The following is a 13450-nucleotide window of genomic DNA, read 5'->3' as shown; positions in this document are numbered from 1 at the left end:
AAATATATGCAACATATACAGACGGAGGGATGAAATAAGGGAAATAATGCTTTATAAACTAAAAGTATAGTCGCTGGCATAGGGGATGTTCTCAGTAAATGATAGCTATGGATATTAATTAATTAAAGAGGCATTCATTAGGCTATGCTAACTTAATGCATATATTCTTTTCCTTCTAAAAGGACAAAGCAACAATCTGATTTGTAATGTGATCTCTTTGGTGCGCTTGCCCAAGAAATTGCTTAAATGATATGCGAAGTCAATTATTCTAGCAATATGTCCACCTTTGAATTTGGTAAATTTTTTTTGTTTATAAATCTTATGGATTTAGCTTAGAGTAAGTTCCCTAGTGTTTGATAAACTGCTTAAACATTAAAACCCAGTGTCAAGAAAACAGAATGAAGCTCTTCCTGATTCACAGATGGCCATCTTCTCACTGTGTCCTCATCTGGCAAAAAGGAGCTCTCTGCCCTTTATTCTTAAAACAACTACAATCCTAAAACAATGTGATTATTATCCCATTTTACAGAGAAGAAATTTTTGAGTTAGATATGTTACTTATCCTGCCCAAGATCATAGCTCACTCTCAGTTTCTATCTTGTGTCATTTGTCATGGTTTCCCACTTTGGTCGTAAGAACACCACCTTCAACTCTGCATAATGATGGAAAAATACTGGCAAAAATCTGCACATATTCTGGATTCCATGCTGATTATCAGTATTCGGTTAATGTATTTTTCTATTCAAATAGTGCAATTATTAACTTTGGATTTAATCAGATGCTTCAGTTACTAAAGATATATGTGGTTGTAGCCATAGGGTCGGTGATATTAAATGGTCATGTTTCATTATGATACTTAATAGTTTATATCTCAGAGGGCAATTTTGTCTTCACCTTATCCCCCACTTCTAAATGCATCCTACTATAGCTCAAATACATACCACCCATCCTCAATCTAACATCTAAAGTTGTTATGGGTTATTTTGGAAAGCCCTATAATTTACTGTTTCCCATTTTGCTTCTTCATGTGATTGAATTATTTAATTTTTTATCATCACATCTCAGCTTCAGCCATTTTTTCTTTGAGGGTGAGCAATAAGTCAGGTCATGTAGTACGTACTTACTGAGAACCCCACTATATACTAAGCATTGCTAAATGCTAAGTGTATAACAGTAAATAAAACAGGATTCCTGCTCTCAGTGAGTTTATAGTGGGAAAGATGGAGCAGTAAATAGGAAAAACTGATTCTTTCCCTGGACCTGCTTATAATCAGCTTTTCTCAATTCATTTCCCATAGCCACATTTTTCTCACTGTCATATACTCTAAGAGTGACTTTCTAAGAGTGCAGACTTCCTCCCATGATTCCCATTATTTATACTTAGTAAGATTTGTTTGATTTTGTGTTTGGGGGTATTTTTGATGGTCAGAATTATTTCCAGATTAGCAATTTTCTTCTTAAATTGCTTGGGTTCAAAATGTCAACAAAGGAATTCAGAACTTTATTATATACATTGCTTTTAGCAGACTTACCTGAGCATGCCACAGTTAAAATTTTTGGTCAGAATAACCAAAAAATGATTATAATAGTAATACCATGCAAATTAGACCAGCATATGATTATAATAGTAGCACAATGAAAATTGGACTAAGCATAGTTTGTTAATTCCTTGATAATTCAGAGACTATTTTAGCATGTTGCCATGACAACATCAGAATCATGGCTAAAGCTTATAACAAAATAGTTGTGTGAGTGGAAGTATAGCTGGGAAAATTTTGAATATTGGTACCAGTATGATCAAAAACTGGAAGCACTGTAAAAATCATATTACAAATTAATTGAGAAATGTACTGAATTTTAGAATTGAAGTATGAAATACGTATACCATTTACCATTACAATTAAGTGAATCATTAGGCTCATGGTTCCTTTGGAGTTAGTACAAGTCAAATATATGTTACTAGGAAAGTTCTTCAAAAATGTTAATACTTTAAACATTGAGTTACACCCAATTATTCTTGAAACTCTTAATTCAGATTTTAATTGGAGATAACAGGTTCATTTCCATCCTTCCTCCCTCTCTCCTTTTCCTCAACTAACGTGTATTTTAGCTCCTACTGTGCACAAGACAGTACCTAATAAGATTCCATGTGAATAGAAAAATTTGATGATAATACATGAAATCTATTTCATGTAGCCTTAAGCCTACGGGTCCCAAACTGAGCAGTGGCAGCCATTACTATATGAAGTTTAAGTCAAATGCTTGTAAGCTAGTACCTGACTACCTATATCTACTTAACTTATTAGCATGGAAAAGATTTGCTGTATTATTTAAAAGCTACTTTACTTATCTTGAGTAGAGTTTTACCTTTTTTGTTCTTGTTGACTTGTAAAATACCCATTTGTAGCCATATTACACAAATAGGTGTTTTCATAATGGTTTATTCTGAGTAACTAAATGTATCATTTCTATGGTAGAATTTTCAAAGATTGCTAATATCTGTAATTAAAATGTATTTTAAATTAGGCTAAGGATAAGCCATAAATTATTTTAAGTGGATTGTTATTAAACCAATGTATTCATTAATATTGATTTTTAAAAGTCATGAGTTAAAAGAGACTATGTTTGTTATGGTTTGCTTAATTGCTAGGAGGATATCCCTGGCCACTCCTCGACAGCTTTATAAATCTTCCAACATGACTCAGCGTTGGCAAAGAAGGGAAATTTCAAACTTTGAATATTTGATGTTCCTTAACACTATAGCAGGTAAGGCATCCCATTCTTTAATCTCATAATATGTTTGTGTTGATCCAAATCATTGGTAATGTGACTTGATAGAATACATTTTTTCCTTGAAATTCAAATACAGCATTAGAATAAATATTGAAGCACTCATATTAAGTGTTGTCAGAAACTATACAAGCCGATACTGAGGTTTTAGATGCATTTGTTGTTGAAGAGGCTTTTCCTTGCTCTCCTTTTGCCATTTCCTTCGCTGACAGCTTTGTCTGAAGGTTTATTAGAGTCAACAAACCATTGCCAGAAAGTGTCTGGAAATAATAATGGGAAAATGTAATTTCCCTACTTTGTCATTCTCAGCAATAGCAGCTAGACAGGAGAATAACAACAGGATTGTGTCTAGTACAGATGTCACCTGGATTATGGCATGATTGGGTTACAGGATCTTTTTTTCTTAAAATCTTCAAATAAAAATACAAAATCCGATTGGATTTCTAAATGATGAGTAACTGCCATCCACCTCAGCAGTACCATGCTTGTAAATTAGAAGAAGGCAATGGCTTTGTTTTTCTGTCAAATCAGGGGCTGTCAGTGGTTAAACATGTTTATGAGATTTAAGTTTCTCTCTTTTTTCCTAAATTAAGCTCCAAAAGCCCTTTTTCACGTTGAATTACAAAAGTTTACTTCTATAAATCAGGCTCTACAAAAACTTTTTTGGAATCAGATTAACTGAAATAACTACAGAAATACACATGCTTCCCTTTGGTTTATTGTTCTATTATGAAGAAAGGCTCAGAACCACTAATTTAGAGCCATGTTCTCTGAATCATTGCTTAAAAGGATAACTGCTTAATATTACTCTTGAAATTGATCATGTATGTGTGAATGCAGATGCTATAGAGATATACATATTAAATATGGATGATACAGATATGTATTAGGCAAGAGAATGCAATTTGTGAACAAAAAGGGATAAAAAAGTTGTTGGAAATGGTTTTGCACTCTAATCATTTAATAAATATTGTAATGTTAATGCCTTTGCTAATAGGATACTAGAGGTATAACTATAGGATTATTTCATAAATTAAATTTCATTATATCTTTATACACATGCCTCCATTATATATATATATGATATATATAAGATATATGTATATATGATATATATATAAGATATATGTATATCTTCATGACACATTTATGACATATATTGTACATATATATATCCGTATACATGATGTTTGTGTCATGAAACTTATTTACTCCCTCAAAGACACAGGAAATGGATTATACTGTTTAATTAGCACATATTACTTACCTGTGTAGATGGGGTGACTTAAATATCTGAAATGTAAAAAACTCCATTAGCACTTTCAACTAACAGCATGATGTAGGGGCGCCTGGATGGCTCAGCGGTTGAGCATCTGCCATCAGTTCAGAGCACGATCCTGGAGTCCTGGGATCGAGTCCCACATCGGGCTCCCTGCACGGAGTCTGCTTCTCTCCCTGCCTACGTCTCTGCTCCTCTCTCTCTATTTCTCTCTCTCTCTCTCTGTCTTTCATGAATAAATAAATAAAATCTAAGGAAAAAATAACAGCATGATGTAGCAGAAAGCAGCTTCAATGCCTAAGAGAAGAAAGAATCTCAGATGTGCCTGCTTTGTCCTAGAGCATAGGTGGAATTTCCAGTTTTAACCCTATCTTGGACTTTAATCTTTCAGTAACCAGATTTAATATGTTCACATTTGTTGTAATAAGTGATACATTTGGTCTTACATCATCTCATTTTATACAGTTGTTTTAAAAATACTATTTTTTGTATTTTTTTTTTGTTTTTTCTTAGCCTTACACATTTTTGCCCACTTTGTTAGTGATTTAGAATGTAGGCATCTTGTTATTAATTCTCCTGGAGATATGTATAAATTTTTTAAGACCTTCTGAAATATATCTCTCTTATTTTTGAACTCAGAAATGAATGAACGGTTAACTCAACTTTAATTCAACTTACTCCTCATTCATTGCCTATCTTTGTCAATATGATTTACTACCCAGAATCCATATTCTTATTGAACTCTCATTTTTTGGAGTCCATCTATTTTACACGTTATGAAGGATTTCAAACTCTATTAAGATTTTTTTCCTGTTAATGTAATGTACTGCATTACCTTACTTTCAGCCACATTGATCTTTACCTGATTTTTAGAATAACATTTGTTCTCTTTACATTCTTCTGCAATATTTTTCCATTTCACTGTGTTAGGCTTTTGTGTTATCCTTGAGAAATCTAGCAGTACTCATTGTCTACCATATGTCATAGATGAGTGTATGATTTTTTCCCTTGGCTGTGCTAGCTATTTGGAGCTGTGTATGTAAAACTGGAAGAGGAGGTGCTATACCTCACTCTCACAACTCAGTTTCCAGTTGAGCTGGCATTAATATTAAACTGTTCTGCTATTCTAAGATGGGATTCTATCTGTCTTTCTGGATGGAATGTGGTCTAGTTAATTGTTTCAAAGGACTCTTCAAGTCTCCATCCTTTCCCACTACATTTTACTGAAGTCAGATACACTTCCACAGTGTGGTGCAGTATCACTTATAACCACTGCCTACTTCATGCCTGTTGCTTTTTGGGATTTTCTCTGTCAAACTCAGATAGATCACAGTCTGGATAGAGATAACATTGTGATCCCTTCTGAAAGCTACACCTTGATGTAGGAAAAGACGTTAGGGTTCAAAGCTGATGTCCAAGAAAGAATTCTTGAAACATCTTAGGTGCAAAAAGGTTTTATTAAAGCATGGGGACAGGACCTGTGGGCAGAAAGAGCTGCACAGAGGTCATGAGGAGTGACCCCATTATATACTTTCAAGTTGGGAGGGGGTTAGGGAGAGCCATAAGTCTCTAAGGAATTTCAGAAGCAAGACAGGACCTTGAGGGGCTGGCTAGCTATTGTTGGGAAAAGGTCATTTATATTACTGTCTAATAAAACCTTAGTCATGAGATCCTTCAGATGTGTATCGGTGGGCCATATGTTTGGGGGATGATTGCCAATTTGTATCTTGGGGGTTAAAGATAAAGGAAGTTTCCAAAGGAATTTTTATATGTTAAAGTAAACTTACAGGATCTTGGGACCGGGCTAAGATTGCCTTTTGCCCTTAGCAAAGTAGTAACATCGAGGCAGTTGAGTCTCTAGAGGAAGATCACTCTGCTTGCTTCAAGGACCTGTCAATGGACTCTAAGTAGTATGGAAATTTAGTATATTTTCTTCTGCCTTTGTTTCACACATCACATCTGAGCAATATGGACACTGGTTGTTGTTGTTTTCTGTTTGTTTGTTTGTTTGTTTGTTTTTTCTAGTTGGGACAGTTTCTGAGCCAGAGCATGCAGGTCATAAGGGATATTTAAGTGCCATCCTGTTCTCTTTTGAATCATTGGGGTCTATTTTATTTAATGACATAAAGAATGTAGAGGCCACAGGCTTTTTAAAAAAAGAATTTAGTAGACTTTTCCTTTATAGTGATTGTAACTAAACTTTAAAGCCTGTCTGTTGGAGACAGTGGGATAAAAAGAAGTATAAAATTAGGACTAGAAACTCTAAGCACTTACAACTGGATGAGTAAATGAAATATACATAAATAAGACATTAAATATACAAAAATATACATTTTAAGACAGCTGATATAAGTGCTGAGTAAGAGCTGTAAATAATGAATGCTGTGCTAGCTAAGCAAAGTGGAGGAAATTTAAATATGTGTTTGTCTAGGGAGGAAGAAAAGAGTGGAGCTTCACAAATTTCTGCCAGTCAGATATGTGATGTGTTCAGTGGACATGAATACTGTATCTTGGCTGGAACAGAGAATAATAGAAGATAATACTGGAGCTATCAGTAAGAGCCAGATTGTAAAGAGCCTGATCTTAGACTCTTAAGAGTCAGTGTGATTTTGGAGTGGAAGGAGAGACACCATGGAATTTTAGGAAAATTTAGGTGACTATGTGTGGCCTGAATCAGAAATAAGATAGCCTAAAGTTAGGGAGAGCTGTTGATAGAAGAATATTACAGGTCTCCAGATATGAAGTCAATTTGTTCAATTTTTTAGTAAATAGTTACTGAACACACGTTCTGGTGCTGACACTACAGAGAAAACTAAAGTATGGTTTCTGCCTTTGAAGAGATCATAATGTAGTCAGCAAAACACACAGGGGCACCAGCAATTCCAGGAAAAAGTGATAATTATTAAAATGGGAGAATATACAAAGCCACTTGGAGTTACAGATCTAGAAGGCATTACTTTAAAAGATCGGGAAAAGCTTCTCATAGGTAACACTAACTTGGAAATTGTAATGTGAGAAAGAATTTACTAGAAAGTAAACAGCATTCCAAGAGAAAAGAAGATGTGGGGCAGCCTTGGTGGCTCAGCGGTTTAGCCCCGGGTGTGATCCTGGAGACCCAGGATCGAGTCCCATGTCGGGCTCCCTGCATGGAGCCTGCTTCTCCCTCTGCCTGTGTCTCCGCCTCTCTCTCTCTCTGTGTCTCTCGTGAATAAATAAATAAAATCTTTAAAAAAAAAAAAGAAAAAAGATGTGGGGTGAAGAGCTGGATTAGAGTAGTGGCAGCAGGTATGGCACAAAGAGAATGAGAGACAGAAAAGTGCGTGACTCCATACATAGTGCCATTTTACAAAAAGTAGAAATCACTGTGATGTGCTCTAGTTCAGTGGTTGACAAGTGTGGCCCCCAGACAGGCAGTGTCAATGTCACCTGGGGACTCATTAGACTCCCCTCCTCAGACTCCTCCTCAGAACTCCTGAATCAGAAACCCTGGGAGTGGGGTCCAGCAATCTGCGTTTCATCAAGCCTTCTAGGTGGTTTTGATGCATTTGCAGCTTGAGCACCATTGCTCTAGCCACTTAAGACCTAATTATCAGAACAATGCATCTAAAAACATTTAGAACATACAAATGGCATGCAGTTACATGCCGTTAACAGTCATTCAAGTTTACAGAAGTGGGAGATGAGGATGAGCCAGTCTACTCAAGGGAAGCCTCATAGAAAAAGTGGGGCTTTGAATTAGCTCTTCAAGGATTTTGTCTACATTATTGACGATCCAGGCAACATGAACTCTTATAGAGAAGTAGAATGACAGTTGGAAATAGTTATGAATGTAAATATCCTGAGATTCTCTCCCTGGATATATTCCTGCTAATTCTTCCCTGGCCATTATCCTGAAGTTTTAAGTAGGTGTGCCATCTTGTATTGAACACCAGTATTGAAGATTTAGATGATGGTTTTTTAGAGAAGCTTCACTAAAGCCAAATTGAATACATGTTAGGGAAGTAATTAGAATTGCCAATTTTCCTGATTTGCGGAGAAAAAATGTATTTATTCATTTCTTCTTATTGGAACACTTTTCAGAGTTCTCTAAGGATCCTAAAATAAAGGACATTGGCAAAGACCTTATGTTGAACCAGTATCACTTTTACTAACATGGGTTCCACTAAATAGTCATATTGTTACATAGCAAGGTTTTAGGGATACAGCTGTTGCCCAATAAATACTAATTTTAGGTAATTGATTGAAACTTAAGATTTATCATTACTGATAATGCTAGTGTTCTTAGTGACAAACTGTATTTCATTTCCTGGGTAATCCAAAGCCAATACATGGTTGGCTTATAGTATTATAGTCTTTCTGAAACATTTCTTTTAATATTCTTAATATCAGGAGTCAGAAAAAATAAGTATTATTTTTATTATTTCTTTGTTCACTGTTATGTCTTTTTGAGACATTTCTTTAATATTAACAATAGCTTTCAGGAAAAAAAAGTAAATAATAGTTAACATTATTGAGCAATTTACAATATTCCAAACATTGTTATAAGTGTTTTATGAGTATTTACTCATTTAATCCCAATAATAGCCCCTAGAGTTATGTTCTGCTCTTATCCCTGTTCACAAATGAGAAAATAAAGGTACAAGGAAGTTAGATAACTTACCTCAGTCACAGAGCTAATAAGTGACAAAGTCACGATTCAAATGCAAGTAGTTTGGCTCTAGAGCCTTCCTCAGTGACTGCTTCGGGATAATCATGGCACCATACAGTGTTTTTCTCTCATCATCTTTATTCTACTGACTGCTTAAAAACCCAAACAGTTAAAGATTTTAAATAATTTTATTATTTTCTTTTATATTTCATCAAAAGAACCTTGTTGAAGCTTATTTGCTATCGTGACTTTTGTAGCTGGTGATATTCTAGCACTGGAACTGGGCCTGGAATTTATCACCTTTAATGTAGAACCTGGTACTATTTTCAGCTAGGTCTCAGATCCAGAGAAACCATTTCTGAGACAGAGATTTGCTTGCAGGAAGTTTATTAGAAAGTATCTTTGGGAACACATCTGTGGGGGAGTGAGGAAAACAGAACTGTACAGAAAGAGAAATTGAACCCCAAGGTGGTGTAGCAAAAGCTTCAGCAGGTCCTACAGGGAGCCAGGAGCTAATAACCCTTCACAGTGGTCTTGCCTGAGCCAAGTGGCCCAGGCCTTCATTACCTCCTCCACACTGCTGTCACTGGATTCAGACTCCTGAGAAACAGATGAGACTTTGGGTGAGAGGGCTTTCTTCTGTTGTGGTAGTTCCTGGGGAGGAACTTAGTACCACTGACCACAACACCAACAACATAGTCAGTAACCCAGCATTTAGGATACTCGTCGTTCTCAGAATCACCTGGAGGGCTTGCTCCAACACAGATCATTGGGCCTCATCCCCACAGGTTCTGACTCAGTAGGTTGAAGGTGGGACTCAAGAATTTGCACTTCTAACAAATCTCCAGATGATTCTGATGCCACTGGTCTAGGGTTCACTTTGAGAACCACTGCATTACATCTATATTCCTTAAAGGACATACCTAAAGGGGTACCTGGGTGGCTCAGTCCATTAAGCATCTGCCTTCAGCTCGGGTCATGATGCCAGAGTCCTGGGATCAAGCTCTGCTCTGTGGGGAGCCCCCTTCTCCCTCTCCCTCTGCCTGACACTCCTGCTTGTGCTAGCTCTCTGTCAGGGAAATAAATAAAATCTTTTAAAAAAATAAAACAAAAGATATACCTAAGGGGAATTAATTGTATTAACCTTCTGAACACTCACATCTTCTATAGCACTGTGTCACACATTTTGGCATGTATGGTAGTGTGTGTCCTTAGCATTTTATGTCTATATTTCATCTTTCTAATAAGATTATGAGATCACTACAGAAAAAAAAAAAGTTTTGCCAAGTAAATGGCCATCAGATTGAACTGATTTAATTGGCTTTGCAAGTGTTTTGCTTGATTGTGTGATCTATTATGTGATTTTACTAGAATTGCTGTTTGAGAGATTCTTTAAATATCCTGGATTAAAGAGAAGGGTTGCAAAGTGGGAATCTGGAAAGGTGAAACAGTCTTTCTTGGCTTCACATTTTTAAAAACACAGTCTAATGTGACTTAGTAAATCTACATTTTCTGTAAAAAAACCATTTTGGTTACTGACTTAAACTCTTAGACTTACCTTTTTTCTCTAAAATATTATTTTAACATGGATTCAAAGTATATTTATGCCCCATTTCTTGTTCACCATTTTTTTGAGGTCTTTCTTACTTGGCCAATTTTACTTTCCTCCTTCCTAGATCCTTTTAAAAATGAGGTTCTGTATAAAGCATATAGCAGCAGTGTCTTAGTATTAGTACATTATTAGATTTTTTTAGAACCTCATGTGATATATGTGTGTGTGTATATATATATATATATGATTGCATATAAATCAACACATTTTATTGTATATAGATGAGTTTTGTAAAAATACATAGTAAAAGAAGTTACTGAAAATTCAGAAAACATACTGTTTTTAAAAGACACCTAAAAGCCCACACATGTCTTCATGGCCTTTGGTTTGTTCTACTTATAAATTTAATAAATACTCGTTATAGAAAGTTGGAAATATGGGAAAGAGTAATTTAAAAATTAACTCTTAAGCCTAGCGGTGAATACATCCCAGCTAACAATTTTGGTGTTTTTTCTCTTTTTTCTTTTTCCATGTGTGCTATCTCATTGGGAACCTGCTACACATACAAGTTCAGATTCTACTTAATTTCATTAAATATTCTTGGAAGACATGATTTTAAAAACTACATGAAAGTCTAGCTCAGGACTCTGCTATAATTTATGTAACTTTTTGAAACTTTTTTATTGCTTTCAAAGAACATCAAGTTTTGGAAGATTTATGTAGAAGTTTTTTTTTGTTTTTTTTTTTTAACTTGTAGAAAAATTTTGATGATGCTTAGAGTTCAACTAAAAATGTGGTTTCAACCTCTAATTCCTGGCTTTGACCCAATTTCTGTTCATTGTGTTCTGAAAGATACAACCTATGCCTAATTTTATACCTTATTAGATACTACAATGAACAAGACGTTAAAACTTGGCATTCATGCATTTAAGAAAATAGCAGAGTGATTGCTAACATAGCTTTCTGTAAATGATTCCGTTAGGTCTGAGAATTTTTTTTAAAGGTTTTCAAGTTGTGTTTCATATGATCAGCTAATGAATTCAGCACAACTTCCCCAACCCCAACCTTTTTCTCCTGTTTAGCATTTTCCACTTTTTTACTCTGTGATGTACAAGCCCTCCCTGGTTAATTATGTATATATTTAGCTACTGCATGTGTTGGGCTTATTATTGTCATCTAATTAGATGTAACTTGAACTGCTTGCTTCTAGAAAAATCATTAAAAATTCTTTCCTAATGACCTAGAGATGACAAAATGTCTGTAAAGTGTGAAGAAGCAGACAAGCACAGGAACATCGCTCTTAAAGAGTGTTAATCCAGATGCTGCAATCATCTAATTAAACAATATTTTGCTGTCATTAACATTTTCACCAAGGAATTGCAGTTATAATTTCTTTGTCAGCTGTCTCTAGATCACTTTACCTTCAAAACTAAAGTGCCATATAAAAACATTAAATTGGATGGTTTAATTAAAAAGTTTTTTTTAAATGAAGAAATATATCCAGTGTTTCTGAGATCTCATTTACTGCTCTTCACTTTTATTATTTGAGTAGATTAGTGTCATAGGCTTACAATATTTAATATTCATCTTCTAAGATAAAACCTTATAAGCATAGTTAGTAAAATATATATATATTTTTATATTTTATATATATATAAAATCAATGATGCTATATGATATATATATATATGATGCTATATGATATATATATATATATATGATATATATATATATCATCACTTACCACTGCTGGAAAAAGAAAGAACCCTACCAATTACAACACAAGGTTATTTGCTAAACTTCAGTTATTCTAAAAAAACACAAAACATAAAAAACAAAAAACAGAACAGAATACTTGATAAATAGGTATCTTCAAGTAACAGGTATTACTTTGGAAATACTTCACTTTTTTTTTTTTTTTTCTTTTTTTTTTGCTAATTTAGTAAACAGTCATTTGTTTCACAAAGATGTTCAGTAAAATAATTAAGTAACAATGCTAATTTATGAATGAAAAATCCCAAAGTACCATTTAACTGTTCTTTTTCCTCCATGTGATTTTTAAATACATTGTGCATTTTTAATTTAAATAAAAAATATATATTGACCTGCCATATTATAATGCTTTTCTGTGAAAATCTCTATTGAGAGAGGTTTGATTTTAACTGTGTAAGTACATCTATTTGTACTTACATTTATTTGTATTTGTAAGTACATTTATTTGTAAGTACATTTATCTGTAATATTTATTAGAACTTAAGTGGTGCTATCAGCTTATGAGTAATTTTAAAATTGTCAAATTTTCCTTTGAATTTATTTTGAAAGAATATTCCAAATATTATTGAAAGTGAATTACGAAAAATGTTGGACAGAGCAATTGCCATAAGCTGTGACTGTTGGTATCTATCAATTTTGTGTGTGTTTTAAAGATGATGGTTACTTTCTTTGTATTTTTCCAGAAATACCATTCTATCTATGTATTACATAGATATTAGAAAGTCATTTCTATTAAAAATCTGGTGCCTTCAAATATGGTCTCTGTTTTTATGCTGTTTGTATTTACATGATACATTTAAGGACTGAATCAATAGAAATTGGCTTTTTAAATTTTTATTTTAACAGTTTTTTTCCCTTAGTATATCTGGGATAAAATTTCACCAGAAGAGTTTAAAACAATTATGATATCTAATTTTTAGCTATTTTATTTATACAAATAATATAAATATGTTATATAATAACAGCAACATTAGTCTATAAAAATATACTTACTTACTGGAAGACCTATTTTTCTATGAAATCTACAGATTTTTAAGTAGAATGGTAACCTAGAAAAATGACAGGCCCTAATATGCCATGGGCCCACTTAGAATCCCAGAAATAGCTCCACCAGCCAATCTGGAGTCTCTGTATCTATACATATATAGAAAAAATACTGATAGTCATCAAGTGTCCTAGGTTAACATATACATGAGCTATCAGTAATGCATTTTAAATTTTAGAATTTTACATTTTGTTCTTTACAGTGATATTGCTTTAGCAGAACATTCTCATGCACAAGACTTTAATAAAGTTTCCGAATTTTTGTTTCTTCTTATCAGTGTTACTCTTCACTTATGAGCATAAAACAGGGGCATTCATTGGCTGAGCTGTCTAGTTGCAGACATTTCCCTCTAGCTTAACAGGC

The 13450-nt window shown here is 34.1% G+C and overlaps 1 protein-coding gene across 11 annotated transcripts in view; it reads left to right on the top strand.

The window, feature by feature from the left end:
- The window catches only part of NBEA (neurobeachin), a 668634-nt gene that overhangs the window by 544720 nt on the left and 110464 nt on the right, over positions 1 to 13450 (top strand). For all 11 annotated transcript variants that reach the window (XM_077868099.1, XM_077868094.1, XM_077868093.1 and 8 more), the window contains one exon: positions 2651 to 2766. In XM_077868099.1, the coding sequence (XP_077724225.1) occupies positions 2651 to 2766 (116 nt within the window). The remainder of the gene's footprint in view (positions 1 to 2650; positions 2767 to 13450) is intronic.

The sequence above is a fragment of the Canis aureus genome, chromosome 24, assembly GCF_053574225.1.
Source record: "Canis aureus isolate CA01 chromosome 24, VMU_Caureus_v.1.0, whole genome shotgun sequence".
Lineage (NCBI taxonomy): Eukaryota > Metazoa > Chordata > Mammalia > Carnivora > Canidae > Canis > Canis aureus.
This window is presented reverse-complemented; position numbering and strand designations above follow the sequence as displayed.